This window comes from Macaca nemestrina, chromosome 20 (assembly GCF_043159975.1).
Source record: "Macaca nemestrina isolate mMacNem1 chromosome 20, mMacNem.hap1, whole genome shotgun sequence".
NCBI lineage: Eukaryota > Metazoa > Chordata > Mammalia > Primates > Cercopithecidae > Macaca > Macaca nemestrina.
The window spans coordinates 60,094,883-60,118,549 of record NC_092144.1 but is presented as its reverse complement, the minus strand read 5'-3'; the positions used below and the strand labels follow the sequence as shown (position 1 = coordinate 60,118,549).

Sequence of the window (23,667 nt, the reverse complement as noted above, 5' to 3'; positions counted from 1 at the left end):
CTCGAACTCCTGACTTCAGGTGATCCACCCACCTTGGCCTCCCAAAGTGCTGGGATTACAGGCGTAAGCCACAGTGCCCGGCCATTTTTTTAAAATTATTTTTTGTAGAGATGAGTTCCCATTATGTTGCCCAGGCTGGTTTCCACCTCCTGGGCTCAAGCAATTCACTTGGCACAGCCTCTCAAAGTGCTGGGATTACAGGCGTGCGCCACTGCGCTCAGCCTCCCACTTTTTTTTTTTTTTTTTTTTTTTTTGAGACAGAGTTTCAATCTTGTTTTCCAGGCTGGAGTGCAATAGCACGATCTCGGCTCACTGCAGCCTCTGTCTCCCGGACTCAAGAGAGTCTCCTACCTCAGCCTCACAAGTTGCCGTGATTACAGGCTCGCGCCACCACACCCAACTAATTTTGTATTTTTAGTAGAGATGGTGTTTCACCTTGTTGGTCAGGCAGGTCTTGAACTCCTGACCTCAGGTGATCTGCCCACCTCGGCGGCCTCCCAAAGTGCTGGGATTACAAGGTCACCCTCTCCCCAGCTGCTTCTCTCAAAGACAAGATGCACAGGCCAGAGGAAATGCTTCATTTTATTTTTGCTCATAACGTCCCCAAAAAATCAGTACTCCACCATCCCTCACCTAGACACAGCCCCTCTCCAACACCTTCACAAAACACAGATTTTCTCCCACAGCTAAAATGAACAGCCAGTCACCAACTACAGTCCTGCCCTGCCCCTCCTCCCATTGGCCTGCTCATCTTCCCGCTCCGTAAACCTGGCTGCCTTTAGGCTTCCTCCCTTAGCATAGTGTCCCAAGGTCACCTAGCCTGCTTTTTGCCTGTAGGATATGGGTCCACTTCTCAAAGCCCGCCCTGAATTACATCCTCATTTGCATAGTCCTTCAGCCCTATCCTGTAGCCACTCCACTCACCCCAACCAACTGCAAGAAACCAGGTTTGAAATTCAAGAGACCAGGTTTCCAAGCTCCCAGCTGCTTCCTGTATTCCCCGTGGGCCTCGGTGCCTTGGATGTTATGTGACGGGCACAGACATTGACTAAGGCCAAACATTTAATGATTTAGAGGAGAGAAGAGGGAAGAAAATCCAGAAATACACAAGAGAGGTGATAAAAGCAGAGAGAGAATAAAAGGATAAAATCAGAGAGGAGTTGGGTGGTTTTGTGGGGAAGAAGGGCTTTTTTTTTTAATAGAGACAGGGTCTTACTATGTTGCCCAGGCTGGTATTGACCTCCTAGCCTCAAACGATCTTCCTGCCTTGGCCTCCCAAAGTACTGGGATTACAAGCATAAGCCATTGTGCCCGGCCAAGAGAGACATATGGAATGAAGGTGGAGGCAGGGGGATGATGGAGCCAGAGCTGAAGACCAGCCCCCAGAAGCCACACCCCCGTCCTTCTAGCAGCTACGGGTCCTCTGGCTCCGGGCCTTGTACACCTCGATGAGCAAGTCCTTGACGTACTGGATCTCGCGCTCCACGGACTCTGCCCGTTCCCTCAGCTCGCGATTCCGCGCCTCCAGCCCCTGGCACTCGCCCTCCAGGGCCTCACCCTCTGCCCGCTTCCGCTGGCGGTACCTCAGAGCCGCCGACTTGTTCTGGTCTCTCTTCTTTTGCTTGCGGTCCCCTCGGGTAGTGGCAGGATGTGGGTAGGGGGCCAGGCGAGAAGGTTGAGGTGGAAGAGGAGGAAGGGGCTGCTGTGGCACGGGCAGGGGCGGCATCCCCACCTCCCCCTGCCCAGCCTCGTTGCGGCAGTAGATGGCCAGCAAGTCTAGAGTATCCAAGACAGGGGGCTGGGGGAGGTCAAAGGAGGGGAGGGGCAGGGAGAGGGAGGGGCCTGGTGGTGGTGGTGGTGGTGGTGGTGGTGGTGGTGGTGGTGGCGGCGGCGGCGGGGAAGGTGGCGGGAGGAGCGGGGCATCTAGGAAGAAGTCTTCCATCTGTTCCAGCTCCTTCTTGAGGAGGGCGGCCATCGCTTCCAGGTCGGGTGGGGTTGGGGAAGGTTGGGGGAGGGTGCCTGGGGGGAAAGGGGGCTCCAGAGGGAGGAGAGCTGTGAAATCAACTCGCTCAGTCATCCAGTCAGAGAAGCCATCACCTGGGATGAAAGTGGGGAGGGACACAAAATTTCCTGAGTTGCTGGTCTTCTGCCTAGTTGGGTGCTCACTCACATCTCATTCAGGCGCATCTGTTCCATTCATTCAGTAAAACAACTAACCAGTGAATCATCAAACCAGTCAACAAACCAATAAACCAGTGAAGAAACCAATAAACCAGTCAACCCACCAACCAACCATCAACCATCTAACCACCCAGTCAACCAAGCAATCAACCAACCAACTAACAAACCACTCAACCAACCAACCAACCGACGAATCAACCAACCAACCAACCCGTCAACCAATCAATCAAGGAATCAGCCAACCAACCAAATAAACCAGTCAACCAATCAATCAACCCATTAATCAACCAATGAACCAGTTGACCAAAAACCAACAAATTAGCCAATGAGAGAATCAGTCTTAACCTATAGGAGGGTCCAGGGGAAAAAAAAATTAAAAAATAAAAAAAGAAATAAAAAAAGACAGAACCAGCCAACCAACCAGTGACTCAACCAACAGTCAATTAAGCATTTCTTCAACCATTCCAACATCTCCTTTACTGAGTACTCTGTATCTGTGGTGTCTGTATTTACTCTGTTCTTAAAAGGCAAACTAGATCACATTACACACAGATACACCTTGTTTCATCTTTACTCATTAATTACTGAAAACCCACGATGTGCCAAGCATTTGGGATACAGTAATGAATACAATGATTCCTGCCTCCTGAGGGCTTCTGCGTATGCAGTTCCCTCCAACTAAAATGCTCTTCCCTTGGGTGTTTTCCTGGCTCATTCCTTTCCTTTTTTTTTTTTTTTTTAAGGGATAAGATTTCACTCTGTTGCCCAGGCTGCAGTGCAGTGGCATCATCTTGGCTCACTGCAGCCTAGGCCTCCCAGGCTCAAGCGATCCTCCCACCTCAGACTCCTAAGTAGCTGGGACTACAGGCATGCGCCACCATGCCTGGCTAATTTTTTTTTTTTTTTTTTTTTCCCTATAGATATGAGGCCTTGCTATGTTGCCCAGGTCCTGAACTCCTGGACTAAAGCAATTCTCCCTCCTCAGCCTCCCACAGTGCTGGGATTACAGGCCACCATGCCTGGCTTCCTTCCCATCCTTTATGCCTCTGTCAACATGTTACCTACTTAGAGAAAGTTTTCTGGCTACCCACTCTGAATTAGGTCCCCTTTGTCATTTTGTAGCTCAGCTGCTAAGTGTTTCTGACTTATTCCAATACACTCTCATTTAATTTGCCTCTGGTCTACTCTCCACAGTATGAGCTGCTGGAGGGTACAGACCATGTTCTTCTTGTTTCCAGCTGTATCCTCAGCACCTAAAACAGTGCCTGGCACATTGTAGGCACTCAACATTTAATGAATACATGGATGAATTCTTCCTCCCCCATCTTCCCCTGCCCTCCACTCCCCTGCTCCACCTTCCACCTGCCCTTACCTGCCAGGGGCTCTCCCCCCACTGGAAGCCCGCCCTCCAGGGCTCCCCCAAGGACCTCATAAGGAGCCACGGGGGCAGGGGCAGGGGGGAGTTTCCCATAGTCTACGAGCCATCCCAGCCCGCTAGCTGGGAGCAGGGTCCTGTCCAGCTCCAGCCCCAGGGTGGCCAGGAGTGACATGGCTGTAGCACAGGTGCAGGGCGCTGTAGCACAGGTGCAGGGCACTGATGGCAACAGGAGCGGCTGCACCAGCAGCTGGGACGAGGCTCTGGAGGATGCTCAGCTGGACGAAGACAGGCACCAAGGCGAAAGTGGAAGACCTACACGTGTGAGACAAGAGTGGGTGGGGTCGTGGGGTCAGGAAAGCCTCATCCACCGGCCAAAATCATGGGGAAGCCAAGCCACACCCCCAGGCACGTCCACGGGGCTCCTCCCTCCCCCTTCCAACCACAGTTTATAACTAAGCCTCAGCCTCTCCGAATTCTAAATTTGCCCTTTCTTTACCCAAATCTGAGCCCCACCCACTCCCAAGGGAATTTCTTTAGGTCCTAAGGTAGGACCGATACCCCACCCTTTCCCCCAATACAGAAACCTAAGGGTCTCCCAGGGGAATTACCTTAGGCCCCTCCCATCCACCTCAGAATATTCCGCTTCATGGAAAAACTCAATTCCAGGGACATTTTCTTCCAGCCACGCCCCTTGCCCTAAAATATTTTCTTTTGGCCCCACTGCCTTCCTAGCTTCCATCCCAAACCAGTGCCCAGGGGAACTGCCCCAGGCCCCAGCCCTTCAGCAATGTTATCCACTCAAATCCCACTCCTCGCTTTGCCACTGCCCCTCCAAGCCCCGCCCCTCATTGTTTATTTAGCTCCGCCCCTCTCCGATTCCCCAGAGGCCCCGCCTCTTTGTCCCATCGAAGCCCCACCCCTCACCTAAAGGTTGGCTTAGCCCCGCCCCTTCTCACAATGGGCTCACGAAATCCCACCCATCGTGACGACAGTGGTTCTAGCCCCACCCACTTAGAGGGCTGCCTCTAAGCCCCGCCTTCTCCCCTGTCAATCTAAGCCAGTCCCCGCCTCAGCAGGTGCCTGGTTTAAAAGGAAGGAAGTTGGGCTGTGAGCCAGAGCAACGTGGAGCAGGGAGGGTGGAGGAGGGTAGAGGGGGCAGGCAGAGAACTGCTACCCGAACGCCAGCCGTCCACACGCGGCTAAGCGCCAAGGGCCAAAGCGCATGCTACGTCTTCCGAGCTGTCCAATTGCTTTACACCTCCGCCTTCTTGGGGATCAGTGCGCATGCGCGGACACTCAGGGCCCGCGCTCATTCATTACGGGGCACTGGTAGGCTACTGCGCAGGAACAACCAAGCACGCACAGAATCGTTTAGAAAAAGACCACACCCTCCCTTGGAGTGCGCAGGCGCAGCCACACGCCGGCTGACAAACATCGAGTCTCTCGAACTCTCCCACCCGGCTCCGGGCCCAGTGCGCATGCGCAGCCGCGCGCCTTCGGCCCACCGTACCTCTTCTGCGCCTGCGCGACCGTGATTCCCCGCTCGCAGCTCCCCTCCCCCCAGGGCTCCCTAAAGAGGGCCACGAGCTGCGAAAGGGCGGGAAAGGCGGTTGGAGAGGGAGAAGTAAGCGGTTACTCACTCCATGGCTGCAGCAAGGAGAGGCGGCGGCGGCCTCGGCTGAAGAAAGAAGGTGGGAGCGGAGAGCGCAGGCGTGGTAAGCGCGGAGTCGGGCTGGGGGCACAAAGGGGTCGAGGCTACAGAGCCATGGCCGGGGCTACGCAGGCGGAGGCGGAGAACGCTGTAGTTAGAAGAGACCGTGATCTGAGGACGGGGAATGAGGCGGCCCCGGGGACTGGGGACAGATATACTTCGGGTGGCGCAGCATGGCCCGCCCGGATCCTTCCGCGCCCCGCCCTCGCGGGGCCCCAACTGGGTGGCAGCCCGGTCCCCTCCTCCTGGGGATCAGGGGATCCGACCTCTTCCTTCCAACTCCTAGGGTCCAGGCCCCTCCTCCCTTTTGAGCCAGGGATCCGGCCCTCTCGTAGCTCCGGGGTCTGGTTTCCTCCTAAACTCTGGTTTCTTTCTTTTTCTGCCTGTGAGGTCTGGGCCTGCTTCCTCCTGTGATTTTGTGGATCCAGTCTCATTCTCTTCCCGGAGACCTGCACCATTTAATTTCTGTTTCCCTTTCCCTGCTTGCAGAATTTCCTGCCAGCCACACACTTTTCATGTTTTCATCCCCCAACTGCTGACCCCGAGAAACCCTCGTGGGTTAGAGTCCAGCGTGAGTCACAGCACTCTCCCAAACACAGACCTACCAGGATGGCCTCGGGCAAATAGCTTAAGTTCTCTTGCTTCATTTCCCTATCCGTAAAATAAGAAAAATCAGCTCTCCTTGGTGGGTTTATGAAACTCAAGACGGTGTCTGGCAAGCCTTATGCACAGAGTTCAACTCATACGTTCCTGTTCAATTTTTTTTTTTTTTTTTTTGGTGAGATGACGTCTCTCGGTCTCTGTCGCCCAGGCTGGAGTGCAGTGGCGCGATCTCGGCTCACTGCAAACTCCGCCGAGTTCACGCCATTCTCGCCTCAGCCTCCAGAGTAGCTAGGATTACAGGCGCCCGCCACCACGCCCGGCTAATTTTTTGTATTTTTAGTAGAGACGAGGTTTCACCTTGTTAGCCAGGATGGTCTCGATCTCCTGACTTCATGATCGGCCCGCCTCGGCCTCCTAAAGTGCTGGGCTTACAGGCGTGAGCCACCGCGCCCGGCCTCACTTCTTCCTTCCCCCTTACAAGAGCCGCAGACGTTGGACTGTCTAACTCTTGCTGTCGTTCTTCTGTCTCCCTCATTCCTCTGAAGTGTCTGTTTCCGGCCATCCTCATCTTCCGTTCCAAATGATGGGTGCCCAGGCCCCATCCCCTGGCAGGGATTCAGACATCGAGGCCCCAGCTGCGTCCTTTTCTCCATCCCTTGCCCTTGGCTTGCTTTCAAACAGTCCTTAGCTTCCACGGGATAGGAACTATCTCCCAACCCTGCCAAAAATGGAAGATCTCCGTTTCCCTTTAGTCAGAGGGTAGCCATCTTGCCCCTTCTCATGCACAGGGCCCTCCACCAGCCGAGGTGGATGTCAGTCTTTTCTCTCTTGCAGAAACCCACCTTGTCCCATCCACGTCAGGACATCCCAGCTGGAGTTCAACCTTCATCCCTTCTGTGGCAGTTAGGAGACTGAATCAAGGTCCAGAGAAGGTGGAGGAATCCTGGTATTGAGCGTTTTACACAAGCTTCTTTCTCCTCCCTTACTTGTCGCGGGCAGGAAGCCCTTCTTGGGATCTGACCACCTTCCCTTAGAGCACTTATTGTCCACTTTGCCAGCTTTTGAGCACCTGCCCTATATTTCCTTGAGCTTGTAGGGGTTGTGTTATCACTGAGACAGTATACAGAGTAGCAGCTAAGAGCATAAACTGAGCTTGTCCCATCCGTGGGCCTGCATGTGGCCCAGAATAGCTTTGAATGCAGCCTAATACAAATTCGTAAACTTTCCTAAACCATACGAATTTTTTGTGAGTGTTTTTTTTTTTTCTTTTGAGCTCATCAACTATCATTAGTGTTATTTTATGTGTGGCCTAAGACAGTTCTTGCGATGTAGCCCCAGGAAGCCAAATTTTATACATCCTTGGCATAGACTCTGGAGCCAGATTTATGAGTTCAAAACCTGACTGCACCCCTCTTATTAGCTGTGTGACCGTAGCCATTTCCCTTCCCGGTGCCTCAGTTTCCCCTGTGGTACAAGGTGGTGTTAAGAGTACCTGCCTCTGGGCCAGGCACGGTGGCTTACGCCTGTAATCCCACCACCCTGGGAGGCTGAAGTGGGCAGATTGCTTGAGCTCAGGAATTCGAGACCAGCCTGGGCAACATGGTGAAACCCCGTCTCTACAGAAAATACAAAAAAATAGCTGGGTGTGGTGGTTTGTGCCTGTGGTCCCAGCTACTTGTGAGGCTAAGGCAGGAGGATCACTTGAACCCTGGGGTGGGGCAGAGGTTGCAGTAAGCGGAGATTGTGCCACCACACTCCAGCCTGGGTGACAGAGTGAGACCGTGTCTCAAAAAAAACAAAAAAAAAACTGCCTACCTCATAGGGCTGATTAAATGAGTTAATCCACGTCGAGCAGTTAGACTAGTGCCTGGGACACAGTAGGTGCTGCATAAAAGTGGTTATTGTTACTGCTATAATTAAGGTGGATGTGTTCTCATTCCATTGCTGTGCAGTAAGTCCAACTTCCTTCCACTTCTCAGTATAGGTTTTTGAGCAAAAGCAGATGGAATTAAGGGTAGACTGTTGGACAGACTGCCAGTGGTAAGGACGCAGAGACGTGCCCTACCCCAGCCCCCCACTGGCAGAATCTTCTCCTAAGAAGACCTTCTAGCTTGTACTTGGGAACTGGGTTTGGTTTGGTTTGGTTTTGAGACAGAGTCCTGCTCTGTCGCTCAGGCTAGAGTACAGTATGATCTCGGCTCATTACAACCTCCGCTTTCTGGATTCAAGCAATTCTCCTGCTTTAGCCTCCCGAGTAGCTGGGATTACAAGCACCCGTCACCCCACCCAGCTAATTTTTGTATTTTTAGTAGAGACGGGGTTTTGCCAGTTTGGCCAAGCTGGTCTTGAACTCCTGACTTCAGGTGTCCCCCTCCCCTTCCTCGGCCTCCCAAAGTGCTGGGATTTACAGGCGTGAGCCACCACACCCGGCCTTAAGCAAGACCTACCTGGTTTTTTTGAGGTTTTATTTGTTTGTTTGTTTTGTTTGTTTGTTTGTTTTGAGACAGAGTCTCGCTTTGTTGCCCAGGCTGGAGTGCACTGGCACCATCTCAGCTCACTGCAACCATCGCCTCCCAGGTTCAAGCCATTTTCCTGCCTCAGGCTTCCAAGTAGCTGGGACTACAGGTGCCCACCACCACGTCCGGCTAATTTTTGTATTTTTCGTAGAGACGGGGTTTCCCCATGTTGGTCAGGCTGGTCTTGAACTTCTGACCTCGTGATCTGCCCGCCTCAGCCTCCCAAAGTGCTGGGATTACAGGCATGAGCCCCTGCGCCCAGCCTAAATAAAATTTTTTATTTTGGAATAATTTTAGATTGACTCGACAGAAAAGTTGCAAAGATAACAGGGAGAATTTCTGTATGCCCCTCACTTGGTTTTTCCCATTAACATCTTACATTACTTTGCTGCATTTGTCACAACCAAGGCAACATCAGTATGTTACCATTGACCAGATGGCATTCTTGACGCTGACCACACTTGATTCTGATTTTGGTAGTTGTTCCCTAATGTCCTTTCTGCTCCTTCTGGATGCCTTCAGGATGCTACGTCATATTTAGGCATCACGGCTCCGCAGCCTTCTCTGGCTTGTGACTGGCTTTAGACTTTCCTTGTCCTTCGTGACCCTGACCGTTTGGAAAAATGCTGGTTGGGTATTTTATGGAATGTGCTTCCATTTGGTTTTGTCTCATACTTAGACTGGTATTGCAGGATATTGAGAGGATGGCCAGGTAGGATACTTTATTTTTATTTTTTTAAGTAGAGATGGGGGCGGGGTCTCACTATGTTGCCCAGGCTGGTCTTGAATTCCTGGTTCCTGAGCTCAAGCGATCCTCCTGCCTCACTCTTCCAAAGTGTTAGGATTACAAGCCTGAGCCACTGTGCCTGGGATTTTTTGTTTTTGTTTTGTTGTGGGTTTTTTTTTAGGGTTTTTTTGGTTTTTTGAGACAGAGTTTCACTCTTGTTGCCCAGGCTGGAGTGCAATGGTGCCATCTTGGCTCACCGCAACCTCTGCCTCCTGGGTTCAAGAGATTTTCCTGCCTTGGCCTCCTGAGTAGCTAGGATTACAGGCATGCATCACCACACATGGCTAATTTTGTATTTTTAGTAGAGACGGGGTTTCTCCATGTTGGTCAAGCTGGTCTCAAACTCCCGATCTCAGATGATTTGCCCGCCTCGGCCTCCCAAAGTGCTGGGATTACAGGCATGAACCACCGCGCATGGCCCAGCCTGGGTAATTTTTAATAACTTGGTCAGTAGGAGAGTTGCATTGCTGGCTACGTGCAGTTTATGCTGGCTGCAGAGGTGCCTGGGCAGGGACTCTGCTTCCCCTCCCCACCCCCGCCCCATCTCAACCCTTTTGCTGTCTCTCTCTAGCTATTGGGTCCCACCCACTTCAGCCCAGCCAGACTAAGCAGCTGGACTCAGGCTGAGTGGGCGCCAGTTGGCACCCTGAACTCTCCAGCCCCTCCCAGCCTGTTCTAGTTCACAGTGGGTCATCAGTGGTTGCCTGCGACCCTCCTCCCTAGACCTTCGAACCCTGAGTCCCCCCATGTGCACATTGCTGACCCAGGCTTATGGCTCCTTCAGGACTCATGTCCTGGCCTCCCCCAGCCTGGAGCTCCCCTTCAACTCCTGAGCTGGGGCTTCAAGCAAGGGTGGGGCTGCTGGGGACTCTTTTTCGGTGCGGAGGGGCCAGGCTTGGGGAGTGAGGCGGTGGTTGCAGGCAGATTGCATCAGCCCTGGCTGTTTGACGGGGAGGGGGAGTTGGGGGATTCTCTGGGGACCCCAGCACACCTGGCAACCGCTCCTGGTTAGCAGAGCCTTGGATAAGGGAGAACTCCAGCACAGCATGAGTAGGGGGGGCAGGGAGAGGGAGGGAGATCAGCCACCCGTGTAGGACCCTGAGAATCTGGGACTTGGTGCCAAGAAGGGCCCTCAGGTCACAGAGGCTTGTTAGCAGGAGACAAGACTGAGGTCCCGAGAGGTAAGGGAGGTTGTGAAAATCACGCTGCCAGTTAGATGGGACCTCAGCCTCCACCATGCTGCACAGCTTCCACGGCCCCAGGCCCATGGTGTAGCCTCTGGGAGGCCTCCAAGCCCCGACCCTCACCTCAGGCCTGCTGCTGCTCATGACTGCCAAACGCTATTGATTCCTGCCTGCACCATGCCATCACCCTGCTATTGCCGCAACCCCTCAGTGCTTTCCCAATCAGGGTGGCCCTGGCATGATGGAAAAGGCTCCGAGTTTTGCATCAGACAGACCTGGGTTCAGTTGTAGACTGGAGTGCAGACAGGGCCCTCATCTGCCTGAGCCTCGGCTGCCTTCTGCAATGTGGGTCAGAGCATGGGCCCTGGAGCCACCCTGCTGGGTTCACACCCCAACTCCACCAGTTCTGTGACCCTCAGCAAGTGGCAGCTGCTCTGTGACTCAGTTTCCCCTCCGTAAAATGGGGATGAGATGGTCCATTGCAGCCAGTGGTTTTGAGGATTAAATGTGTAAATGTGCGTAAAATACCTAGAGTGGGGCCTAGCATACGGGAAGTGCCCTGTGAGCGACAGTTTCTGCTCAGGTCCGGTGCCGGAGCGCTGTGGAGATGATGTCGGTGAAACCAGCGCCTGCTGGAGCCCAGGTCTCTGCATGATTCTCCTGTTCCCGCCACGCCTGCTTCTGCTTTCAGATCCGCCTTGCACAGATGTCTGCCTACGTGACTGCTGCCCCAAACACTTCGAGGGCAAAGTCAGGGCCCTCCTCATTCCCAGAATCGTTCCCCACAACCCCCCGCCCTGTGTTGCTATTTCTGTAGGCATCAATACATTTTCTAATGAGTTGCTCAGCACAGAGGCCAACGAATGTGATACTGAGGTCCCTGAGAGGAGCCAGGGAGGGTAACTGGGTCACGCAGGCCAGGGGTGCCGGGGTTGAAGGTGGGCGTCCTGGCAAACAAGGACAGGTAGGTCAAGGCCAGCTCAGTTGGGGAGAGGATGACGTGGGGGCTGGGAGACAGCACAGGCTGCCACGTGGCCCACAGTCCTCCAGAGCCCCTTCCCTCCCTTGCGCCACTCTTGTCCCTTCAGCAGAAGCAGTCACAGCTCTTACGCAAAAAAAAAGGACACAGCAAACTGATAACAGCTGACACCAGTGTCCTAGAGCCCAGGATGCCGTCACTTACCGCTTAGTGGCCTCGGACAAGACACCGCACTCCCAACCTGTGATCACCTCATCAGTAAAACGGGCACAATCGTAGAACTACCTCGGGGCAGTGTGGAGGGGCAGGGGGTTGACAGGGGAAGAGGCCTGGACCGGTGAACTGCTGACCACCTCGGGCCCATGTCAGGCCCAGAGGGAGGGGTGGCCCCCAGAAGCTCCTGGGGCCCTGAAAGGCACCGGGGCCGCAGCAACACTGGCAGCGCTCGCTGCTGGCGCTGAGCTGCTGGCTTCACAGGAGAAGCTAGAAATCCAGAATTTTTTTTTCTGTGACATCCAAGTTTTAAAGGTAGGCAAGTAATTCAGAAAAACCTGGAAAACCCCAGCAAACCACAAGTGTGGACAGGACTCAGGCCGCTGGCCCTCTGTGACTTCCCCTCCCCACAGCTGTCATCCTCTCTGCCCGTAGCAGAGGGCAAAAGGAAACCTAGCCCTCATTCTAAGAGTCTCCGAGGACTGGGGCTAGACCCCTCTGTGCTGGACTTTAGAAGCAGTGAGACAGAGCAGGGCCTCGTTCCAACACAGCCCTGTCCCATGTGAAGTAGAGGAGGACAGTGTTTCTGGGGAGCAGAGGAGGCGGTCTAGAGAATGCTTCCTGAGGGTCAGGATGCCTGCTGGAAGCGGGGCTAGTGTCTTACTCTCTTCCTAGCCGGCCGTCCACGCCCCCAGCCAGAGGCCAGCAGGAGCACATTACTCATTGCCGCAGGAAGACTGTCCCCCACAGGGACCCGCAGGGCACCTCAATAAGGAGGCATTTGGACTAACTTTAGGAGTTGGGCTGTCAGGGGCAAGCCCATGATGTGGATCTGTTTGACCTAGAGCCCGGAGAAGCAAAGGGAGCCAGTGCCGGGGTTAGTTGAGAAACAGCCAGCAGCTCTGAGCCAGGGGGTGTTTGGTCGTTTCTGTGGTTTGGACATGGTGTTGTCTGTGTTGAGGCGTGATTCAGGAGTGGGCTTGTCTCGGTCCCTCGTGGTCGTGGTGGCCTGGCCTGGGGTTGGTGTTCTGGAAAGTTTGTCCAGCAAGAGAGCACCAGGGCCCTGCTGTTGGGGCTGCTTTCTCGCAGCAAATGCGCTCATCCTGCCAAGATGGAAGGCTGAGCCGCCACCGCTGCGTCCAGAGGAGCCTGCTCCTGCATTCGGTTGGCCCAGGACGTGTGGTTCCTACAGGGTCACTAGGGCACAGAGGAGAGTACCCGGGCTTGAGCCCAGCCAGCACTCATAGGATGGATGGTCATGGTAGGAGCTGCAGCGAGAGAGGCGGAGGCGGGGAGCCACAGTGGGAGGGCCTCACGAGACCCCCTAGGTGCCCCCTCAACGGGCACGGGCGTACCCCCCATGGAGAGTTTTGAGGTCAGCGGCCATCAGAGCGCCAGGCCTTCGCCCAGTTTGATGCAGACTCCCTTGCCCTCTTCCTGACCTACCACAGAGCAGGAATGGATGGGGGTTGGTGAGCAGCGGACGCCCCTCTCTTCCCTGCAGGAGCCTCAGGCCCTCATCTGCAGCTGGGGCGGGCGGATCATCCTGAATTGGATTTGAGAGTGAAGCCCAGGCTGGTCTAGAAGGTCATGGAGATGGCCCAGAAAGTCTCTGGAGAATGGGAAGGGGGACTGGATGAGTCAGGGGATGGTGGTGGTGGTGGCTGCAGTGGGGAGCGAGGCTCGGTGTGGTTAGGAGCTCAGCTGTGGGGCCAGACGCCTGGGCCAACCCTTACTGGCTGTGGGACTTGATGCAGGTGATTTCAGTCCTCTCACCTTTTTCAGTTTGCTCATTTATGAGTGGGAACCATGATAGTTTCCCCTCACCACATTGCCGGGGAAAGTTAAGTGAGTGAGAAATGCCACGAAATATGGGTGTGGAGATGGCCGCCGAGACGGGAAGGTGCTGTATTTGGTTCCAGTTCTGAAAATGAAAGCCACCCTGCCCCCATCCTCTGGCTGCCTTCACCTGGTTCCCAGAGAAACCTCCATAGCAACCGTCTCCACCACAGCCCGGCCTGGGCCCTTCCCTCCTTCCCCCACCAACATCACTGTCTGTCCCTGGGGAAGCTGATGTTGACGAGAGGAGGGGCTGTGGAGGGGCACAGGTGTGCGCCGTTCCTCCCCCGCCACACACGCCTGTCCGCTGCTCTCAGAGTCCCTCAGCCCTCATGCCTCAGTCCCTCTCCAGGCCTTGGTGTCCTGTGCCTGCACCACCGACCAGAGCGTTTCAGCTCTAGGCTCTTCCCCAGCCTGTTCTCAACCAGCATTACCGGCCACCCCAAGGAGGGCATGGGCCTGCCCTTAGAAACTCTGCCCAAGCCATTGCCCTCGGGTTAAAGTCAGCTCTGAGCCTGATGTCTGTCTGCCTCCACAGCCTCACTGTGGCCTCTCAACCCCTTCCCAGCACCCCCCGGTTGGTTGGTTGAGTGGCTTTATTGAGATACTGTATAATCCATATGCGTTTATCAAAGTGTCCAACTTAGTGGCTTTAGTACACTGACAGAGTTGTGCAGCCATCACAATTTTAGAACATTTTCATCACCCTAAAAAGAAACTCCTGGGCCGGGCGCGGTGGCTCACGCCTGTAATCCCAGCACTTTGGGAGACCGAGGTGGGCGTATCTCGAGGTCAAGAGATTGAGACCATCCTGGCCAACATGGTGAAACCCCGTCTCTACTAAAAATACAAAAGTTAGCTGGGTGTGCTGGCATGTGCCTGTAATCCCAGCTACTTGGGAGGCTGAGGCAGGAGAATAACTTGAAACCGGGAGGCGGAGGTTGCAATAAGCTGAGATTGTGCCACTGCACTCCAGCCTGGTGACAGAGCGAGATTCTGTCGCAGGAAAAAAAAAAAAGCCAGCGTGGTGGCACACACCTGTAATCCCAGCTATTAGGGAGGCTGAGGTGGGAGGCCCACTGGAACCTGGGAGGTCAAGGCTGTGGGCTGTGATTGCCACCACTGCACTTCAGCCTGGGAGACAGAGTGAGACCCTGTCTTAGAAAAAAAAAAATTTAATGCAGTTAGGTAGAGGGGAAAAAAATCTTTCAATACAAGGGAAAAAAAGAAAAGTTCTTGGCCAAAAAGGAAGAAGTGTTGGCACCAGAGTATTCCTCAGATCTCTTCCAGTCCTATTATTCATATTAAGAGCAGTGGTTCTAGAATCTTCATTAAAGTCTCTCTCTGGCAGTTTCCTGACTTTTCCGGGGTTGTCTTAGCTCATTCATTTTTCCTGTGGGGAAAATTGCTGTTGCTGGCACCATCTGAGCTCCTTTGGTAGCTTCTGGGCCTGGGGAGTGGAAAGGAGAAAGTAATTGCTAATTAGCCATGAAGTGACTTCAAGGGAAAGAAGGGGAGAAGGTTGAGAACCAGTGAATCCAGGAATCATTTAGCTACTGCCTTGAGGCCGTCCTGTGTAGCAAGTGGCAGAGGCAGGATTTTGGTACCCTGGGCAAGTCGGCCCCCTCCGAGGGCCTTGGTTTCTTCATCTACCCGCGTGAGGAGAATAAACCTGCTTAAAATGATTTCCAGGATACATAAAGAAAGAACAGTAGAGAACAGTGCATCTAGCAGGCTGCCTTTTGTATGCAGGTGGGGATAGTACAAACCACGCTTTTGCTTAAATGCACAGCAAGTCGCTGCAAAGACTTGAAATAGCAACCTATCTCCAGGGAGCAGGGCTGGGTGGCTGTGGGACTCAGGGAAGACAGGCCACAGTATTCCCTTTTGTACCTTTTGAGCTAGAACAATGTGAACATACTACCTATTCACAAAATGAGTGTGTTTGTTTTTTGTTTTTTGAGACCGAGTTTCACTCTTGTCGCCCAGGCTGGAGTGCAGTGTTGCGATCTCGGCTCACTGCAACCTCCGCCTCCCGGGTTCAAGTGATTCTCCCGCCTCAGCCTCCTGAGTAGCTGGGATTACAGGCATGCACCACCACACCTAGCTAATTTTGTAATTTTTTTTTAGCAGAGATGGAGTTTCTCCATGTTGGTCAGGCTGGTCTCAAACTCCCCACCTCAGGTGATACGCCCCGGTCCCCGGCCTCCCAAAGCGCTGGGATTACAGGTATGAGCCACTGTACCCGGCCTCGTTTTTACTTTTTTAAATACCCACCAATGTCACTGGGTTGTGGCAGGGTGGTGCGGCCTCCTAGGTAGTGAGCAAACAGGAACATTTAGGCCTTGAAACATTAAACATCTGAACATGCAGTAAAAGTTCCAGTGACAGTCTGGGGAAAAGACAGCCTGGTCCATCACAGCTTCTCCCGTTGCGGAGCTGACAGACACACAGCTATACACGCCCAGTTCCTTTGTCTCCACACAGGTCCTTCATGCAAGCCGGTTATGCCTGTAGGTTGAAAGGCATCAGGGAGGAAAATGGGACCAGAATGCCAGGTGGCCTAAGGAGGAGAGAGAGGACAGTTGAAAACCCACAGTTATCCCCGTCCCCTCCTCCCTCCCTGCTGTTGCGGACACCTGGTTCTGTGGAGGAGAGGTGGCCTTTTGGTGGAGGTGAGCATAGGGGTGGGAGACAGGAGCTGAATTCCATGCCACAGAGTTGGTTTAGAAAAGCAACCCCCGCTGGACATGGTGGCTCACGCCTGTAATGCTGGCACTTTGGGAGGCAGAGGTGGGAGGATGGCCTCAGCCCAGGAGTTGGAGACCAGCCTGGGCAACATGGTGAGACCCCATCTCTACAAAAATTCAAAAATTAGCTGGGCATGGTGGCATATGCCTGTAGTCCCAGCTAATGGGAGGCTAGGGCAGGAGGATCATTTGATCCCAGAAAGTGGAGGCTGCAGTGAGCCATGATTATACCACTGCACTGGATGACAGAGTGAGACTGTCTCAGACAGAAAGAAAAAGGAAAGCAGACCCTCTCCATGGCTCTGGGTTTTTGTTTGTTTATTTTGTGTGTGTGTGTGTGTTTTAGAGCCTCGCTTTGTCGCCCAGGCTGGAGTGCAGTGGTGTGATCTCGGCTCACTGCAACCTCCATCTCAGCCTCTCAAGTAACTGGGATTACAGGCATGTGCCACCACACTTGGCTAATTTTTGTATTTTTAGTAGAGACGGGGTTTCACGGTGTTGGTCAGGCTGGTCTCAAACTCCTGACCTCAGGTAATCCACCCACCTCAGCCTCCCAGAGTACTGGGATTACAGGCGTGAGCCACCGCGCCCGGCCTGCTCTGTTTTCTACTAATGGGGTTGGCTATACCCCAGGCAGGGTAATTATGTAAGAGAGCGGGACAGGGAAGCCCAGGCCACACCGCCAGCTCCTGCCAGGTGACTGCAACAGTCTCCTCAGTCCTCCCACACAGTCTCGGTGAGTCTTTCCAAACATAACCCAGACCCTGACCCACTGGAGTCCACCCATGGCCTCATGCTCCCAAGGCGCTCGTTGGCCTGGACCGCTTGAGTGTCTGCCTTGGCTAAGGTCCACTTAGGAAGTTGTCGGTCACTTGACTTCAGTTCTTGAAGGGCAGACTTGGAGCTGATCTTCAGGGTTTAGGTGGACTTTCTTTGACACAAAGAAAAGAGGAACTGATTCAGGAGACAGTTAAGAAGCAGAGTAGTTAGACTTGTGGAGTGTGCAGACGGAGAATCCCAGCACTAGCACTCATGGAGATGGTCCTGGTCAGAGGTCCCCATGGGAGGGCAAGTGAGGGAAGGCAGTGTCTGAGGACGGCATCCGAGCCTCAGCTGGAATCAAATTTCCCTGGGCCCAGCCTGTCTCTGATTTCCCCTTGTTTCTCTCCTCTCCACTGCCTCACTCTCTGCTCTTTTCTCCCCTGTTCTGGTCTCTCTGGTTCCACTGGTCATACATCCCCCAAATCTGAAACTGCGAATTCCATGGGGAAAGGGGAGGTCCTGCAGAGACAGCTCCGTGCCGCCTCCTGCTTCCTTCCTGCGTCTGGGCTCTGTGTTGTCCGCAGTGCCACCAGGTGGCTGTCAGCCGAATGCCATGGGCCTTTGTTCAGGTGCCTCCCGGAACTTTTTTATTTGTTTGAGACAGGATCTCCCTCTGTCGCCCAGGCTGGAGTATGGTGGCGTGATCACAGCTCACCGCAGCCTCAAACTCCTGGGCTCAAGTCATCCTCGCACTTCTGTCTGGGATCACAGGCTACTTTTTGTATTTTTAGTAGAGACGACGAGGTTTCACCATGTTGACCAGGCTGGTCTCGAACTCCTGACCTCAGGCAATCCACCCACCTCAGACTCCCAAAGTGCTGAGATTACAGATGTGAGCCACCACACTTGGCCAACACTTAATTCTAACATCTTTTCCTCAGTGAAATCCTCCCATCCCAGACACAATGTCAAGACTTGGCCCCGGAAAGCTCTGGTTTCCCATAGTGGGGCTGCTGTTTGCTGGGTGGCCTTGGGGAGTCTGCACTTGTTTCCCACCCAGGAAGGGCTCGGTGTGCTGCAGCACAGCGCTCCTGGCACAGTACCGGTTACACAGTAGGTCCTTAGTAAATGGTTGTTACTGAGTCCCTACTGTGTACCAGGCACTGCTGCAGGTGCTGCAGATGCAGCAGGGAACAAACGGAAATCTGGCCCGATAGAGCCGACACCATCCCCACCGTTAGCCTTCCTCTGTGTTCGGAGGCGACCTTGTCCTTCCCTCCCACCGTAGATGGCCTGTCATGGCTGGGTGTCACTGGCAATCCACCCACACATATCCACAGCCCTGGCAGGGTTGCCTCAGCACCAGGGGATGTCTGGATTTTCAGAGTCACATCTCACTTTCCTTTCTGTACCAGCCACCTTGGTCTCCATGCACAAGGGCAGACCTGCCCTTGACCCCAGCCCCTTTCTCAATCCCAGCTCTGCTCTGTGTATTCCCATCCACCTATCTAGATTTCATTCTGTTCTTTCTCCATCTTCCCTCAACCTACCCCCATTAGTTTCTAGTGGCTGCTGTAACAAGTCATCACAAATGTAGTGGTTTAAAGCAACACGAATGTATTCTCACAGTGCTGGGGGTCCGGAGTCTAAATGGGTGCCTGGTGCGTGGTTCCTTCGGGAGACTAGGAGAGAGGCTCTGTCCTTCTCCAGCTCTAGGGGCTGAAGCCGCCCGTGTTCCTTGGCTTGTGGCCCCCTCATCTTCAAAGCCAGCAGCACAGCGTCTGTCAGTCCATTCCTCCATAGGCACATCTCCCTCTGACTCCTCTCCTGCCTCCCTGGAAAACCCTTGTGGTCACCTGGGGCTCACATGGATAAGCCAGGATCACCTCCTTATCGTCATCACATCTGCAGAGTTCCTTTGCCATGTAAGGTCACATTGACAGGTCCTGGATGCGGGTGTGGGCATGTTTGCGGGCCATTTTTCTGTCTACCCCTCCACACACACGTACACACACACGTACACACACCACATCCTTCCTAATTCTTCCTTTCCTTTTGGTCCAAAGCTGAGGTCTCCTGTATTCTTTCCCGGGCACAGACTGCTGTCCTAGGCATCTAAAAGGGGTTGGGGGCTGGGCACAGTGGCTCACACCTATAATCACAGCACTTTGGGAGGCCAAGGTGGATCACCTGAGGTCAGGAGTTCACAACCAGCCTGGCCAACATGGTGAAACCCCATCTCTACTAAAAATACAGAAATTAGCTGGGCATGGTGGTGGGCGTCGGTAATCCCAGTTACTTGGGAGGCTGAGGTGGGAGAATTGCTTGAACCCGGGAGGCGGAGGTTGTAGTGAGCCAAGATCGCACCACTGCACTCCAGCCTGAGCGACAGAGCAAGACTGTCTCAAAAAAAAAAAAAAAGAAACTGGGACTTGGAGTGGCACAAGATTCACAGATGGAAGTAAGGTGGTAGAGCTGACTGAAGGCTGGGGTGACAGCAAAGAACCCTGGTTCTCACAGGTGGGGGTGGGATGTACCCACCTGAATTCAGATGATTCTGCATCTGATCCCAGGCGGGTCTTCCTCCAGGTCCCCAGGGCTGTGAAGGTGCCTGTGTTGTTTAAACCCAAGGGTAAATGTTGGGGCAGGCAGGAAGGGAAGGGACTGGCGGCTCTGCCAGCACTTCCCTTGGTGACCTCAAGGCAGCGCTTCTCTGGAGCTGTGTCCTGCCTGGGTGAACTACAGATGGTCACAGCCACCCAGCCCTGAGCACAGGCCCAGGCATACCCTCCTCCTTTCCCTGGAAATGCACCACTCCCTCAGTTTGGGTTCCTCCCTGCTTCCCCCACCGCCGCCAGCACCATCGGCTTCTTTGGTAAGGGAACTCTCCCTTTGACAAATGTGGTAATTCCAGGATCAGAGCTCGTAATACTTTGCATTTGTGAGAAACTTCCCAAGTTCTAGTATTTGTGGCTTTTTTTTGTTTTTTGCCTCAAACTCCTGGGCTTAAGCAATCCTCCCGCCTTGGCCTCCGAAAGTGCTGGGATTACAGGCGTGAGCCATCATGCCTGGCCTGTCACTGTTAACCTGGACAGACCCTGTGGTCTTGGTGCAGGCTTTGCCAACTGGGAACAGACCCTGTGGTTCTGGTGTGAATTTAACACTTTGCTCAAATTGTGATGCTGTCCTCTCTGTCTGAGTCCCAGTTCGGGACTCGGGCTCTTGGCCTGGACCTTCTCCCAGTCTTCTCTAAGCCACCTGGCCTCCAGCCTCTACCCCTGCAGTTCATCCCCCACACCCATAAAGTCCCCTGTGGCTCCCTCAACATCATGCCCGAACCGTTAGCATGGTATGTATGGCTCTGCCGAATTCTCCCGCCCATCACGTGGCCCTGAGTCCCCAAGACCACCCTCTGGCTCAGTGATGGACTAAGACTCACAGAGCTCAGCAAAGCTTCTACTCACAGTCACGGTCACGGTTTATTGTGGAGAAATGAAACAGACCGAAAACAGCAAAGGGGAGAGATGCAGAAGCTCCGAGAGAGACCAGGCACGAGCTTCCAGCTCTCCTCTCCAGGTAGAGAGTTCCGTGGACAGCGCTCAGTTCTCCCAGCAACAGTGTGTGGTAACACTTACGGAGTGTTGGCGGCCCGGGTTGTGGGGAGGAGCAGTTCTGTAGGCCTGGAGCACCTGTGTGGCTAAACTGAGGTCTGCTTTCTCCAGCCCCTCCAGAGGTTGTGCTGATACCGTATGACCCAAAGCCCCCACTGTAGGTCACAGCGTTAACATGGACTCCCTAGAGTGGCCTGAGGCTCCAGGTAAACAAAGACGCTCTTACCTGGCAGGACATTTCAAGAACATAGAGATTCTCCCAGAGCTGGTCAAGGGCCATTTTCTCTCTTTGGAATGTGCAGATTTGAACAGCTCATGCTTGGCAAATCAGTCCTTCACACATAAACATCTCCCTTCCGAAGCACCAAATCACTTAGCACCCAGAGGCATGTCTGCTGTTTCAGCCTCCCTGTCTTCCCATAGGCCTTTCCTCCTGCCTGGACAGCTCCTCTCCCCTCCCCATCCTTTCCCTGGCTGATGCTACATCTGCAACACTCAGCTCCTCCCTGGAACCTGCTCCCACAGCATGTAACCCAGCCCTGATCCCTGATTATAGAGCTGACATTTGACTCTGGCTGCCTCGAGGGCAGGGGCCATGGCTTAGCTAACCACTCTGGGCTTCACTTTCTCATTTGTAAAATGGATCTGCCCCAAAGTTTGCTTTTAGGAAAGGGTAATGATATATCTAACTTTTTTTTTTTTTTTCAGATGGGGTCTCACTATTTTGCCCAGGCTGGAGTGCAGTGGCACAATCACTGCAGCCTCCACCTCCCTGGGCTCCAGTGATCCTCCCATCTCAGCCAACTCATTTTTGTATTTTTTTGTAGAGACAGGATCTCGCTATATTGGCCAGGCTGTTCTTGAGTTCCTGAGCTCAAGCAATCCTCCCACCTCAGCCTCCCAAAATGCTGGGATTACAGGCGTCAGCCACTGCACCTGGCCATATTACATCTAAACTGCATGGATCAGAGCTGGATTTGTATGGGTTCACCATTGTGACTAGATCCCTGGCACCTGAAGTATTAGAAACCAACAAGGCACTTAATAAATGGTGAACTGTTGGCTGGGCGTGGTGGCTTACACCTATAATCCCAGCACTTTGGGGGGCTGAGGCAGGTGGATCACCTGAGGCTGGGAGTTTGAGACCAGCCTGACCAACATGCAGAAACCCCGTCTCTATTAAAAATACAAAATTAGCTAGGTGTGGTGGCATGTGCCTGTAATCCCAGCTACTCAGAGGCTGAGGCAGGAGAATTGCTTGAACCCAGGAAGCGGAGGTTGCAGTGAGCCAAGATCGTGCCATTCCACTCCAGCCTGGGCAACGGAGTGAGACTCCCGTCTCAAAAAAAAAAAAAAAAAAAAAAGATGAACCGTTAAGCCAGACAAGTCTCCACAGAAGATTGTTTTCCTTGTAGTTTTTTCATAGTTGCAAAGAGCTTTTTATAAATGCTCTTCTTGGAAATTTTAGCTATAACTTATTAATAGCAAAAGCTTTTTTAAGCTGAGTTTTTGAGAACTGAGATGTGTAGGTGTAGCTGCTCCAATGCCTTTAGCTGCCAGTAACAACACACCTACTTGAGGTGGCTCAGCAGTGAGGACTTTTGTTCTGTCCCACAACGGGAGGAATGGATGCAGGCCGGGCTGGGCCCCAACAGTCCTGGGGGCTCAGGCACTTGCTGTGGCCTGTTGAAGAAGCCTTTCTCAGAATCCCCCAGGAGAGCTTTATGCAAATGCCAGGGCCAGCATCCTAGCCCTGGAGAGACTGGCTTCATGGAGCTGGCAGCCTTCGGTGTTTTAAATGCTCCAGTCAGTGCTGATGGGCGCCTATTGAGATCTGCTGGCTGGGACAAGGCAGAGCGCATGCAGCTGGCCCTGGGGTCATCTCCCCAGACTTGCTTGGCTGTGTGGAGGAGGAGGAGCAGATGAAACAAAAATTAGGGGCCTGTGGAAGGCAGAAGGGTGCAGTGGAAGGGGTGGGGGTAGTGAGGTAGGTTTCCTCTTCCTCAAGCTAGAAGGGGATTTCCTGAGGACAGACACCAAGCAATTTAAAAACTGGCCTGGAGAGAGGGAAGAGGAAACAGACGTCAGACGTCGTGGGTGTTTCTCTGGGCCAGGCACTTGGCTTCTCAGTCATGACTTTGTTCGTTCTGTTTGTTTGTTTGTTTTTTAGACAGGGCCTCCCTCTTTCCATTTCCGGCTTTTAGAGCTGCTTCTGCCTTCCCTGGCTCCTGGCTTTCTCCCGTCTTCAGGTTCCAAAGCGCATCACTCCAGTCTGCTCTTGCCACCACAAGCTTTCTTCCCTCTCCAGTCAGTCAAACCCATCTTCTAAGGATGCTTCTGATCATCTGGAGGGCTCTCACCTATAGTCCTAGCACTTTGGGAGGACAAAGAGGGAGGATCGCTTGAGCCCAGGAGTTCAAGACCAGGGCAACAGAGTGAAATCCCGTTCCTACAAAAAACAAAAAAGATTAGCCGGGCATGGTGGCATGTACCTGTAGTCCCAGCTACTTTGGGAGGCTGAGGTGGAAGGATCGCTTGGGCCCCGGAGCTTGAGGCTGCAGTGAGTTGTGATATGTCACTGCATTCCAGCTGGTATGACAGAGCAAAACCCTTTCCCAAAAGAAAAAAAACACCCCTATCCAGCACTTCCTCTCACCCTTTCCTCACCATCCCGCTGATAGATGGCACCACTTGATGTTGGAGTGCAACATCAAGTCAGTTTGGACTGAAGGGAAATGTTTGGCCCATGGGGCTTCTCGGGGGCTCTTTATCTGTTCCCCACGCCATCCATCTCTGGTGGGGCTCATGGTCTCCGGTGATGTCCCAGTGTCTGCAGGTGGTTGAGAAGGTGTCCAAGGGAGGCCCAGGTGCAATCCCCTGTACCACACTTAGAGGTGAAGGAGGCAGCTGCCTTCTGAGCATGGAGAAAATCCCAGGGGAGGCTCTGATTGCCTGGCTCAGGTCTCAGTTTATCCTCGAGCCAGTCACTGTGGCCAGGGGCATCTGTGCTCTGAGCACATGGGTTTCAGACCCTCCCCTGAGTTAGGAGGGGCACGTCCTCTCCTGCTCTTAGAGAGTACAGGTGTGGGCCTGGGGGACCTTCAGCAGCCCAGATCCTGCCATCCAGCCTGGGTTCCCTGCCCCATCTCTCTC

At 53.6% G+C, this 23,667-nt stretch overlaps 2 protein-coding genes across 5 annotated transcripts in view; one reads left to right on the top strand and one right to left on the bottom strand.

Moving 5' to 3' along the window:
- Nucleotides 1-564: 564 nt before the first annotated feature.
- LOC105497174 (activating transcription factor 5) lies at nt 565-5,336 on the bottom strand. Of its 2 annotated transcripts, none has more exons than XM_024797695.2 (3): nt 5,200-5,336; nt 3,554-3,871; nt 565-2,097 (listed from the first exon to the last, which is right to left on the bottom strand). In XM_024797695.2, the coding sequence occupies exons 2-3, from the start codon at nt 3,729-3,731 to the stop codon at nt 1,406-1,408; spliced, it is 870 nt and encodes a 289-aa protein (XP_024653463.2). In that variant the 5' UTR covers nt 3,732-3,871; nt 5,200-5,336; the 3' UTR covers nt 565-1,405. The 2 variants fall into 2 exon arrangements, with proteins under 2 accessions (XP_024653463.2, XP_011766338.2); XM_011768036.3 differs by lacking the exon at nt 5,200-5,336 and adding an exon at nt 4,168-4,413.
- LOC105497172 (interleukin 4 induced 1) overlaps nt 5,140-23,667 on the top strand; it is a 40,199-nt gene continuing 21,671 nt past the window's right edge. For 2 of the 3 annotated variants that reach the window (XM_071087511.1, XM_071087510.1), the window contains exon 1: nt 5,140-5,274. The gene's annotated coding sequence lies outside the window, so the exon portion shown is untranslated. Of the gene's footprint in view, nt 5,275-6,733; nt 6,820-23,667 lie in introns of those variants that run through there. The other variant, XM_071087507.1, reaches the window with a different exon arrangement.

What these genes read in the sequence shown, in the direction of transcription:
- LOC105497174 (XM_024797695.2), bottom strand. Translation starts at nt 3,731, where the DNA reads ATGTCACTCCTGGCCACCCTGGGGCTGGAGCTGGACAGGACCCTGCTC. An exon ending in GGGGGGAGAGCCCCTGGCAG is followed by an intron (nt 2,098 to 3,553) that starts GTAAGGGCAGGT and finishes CTTTCATCCCAG; the next exon opens with GTGATGGCTTCTCTGACTGG.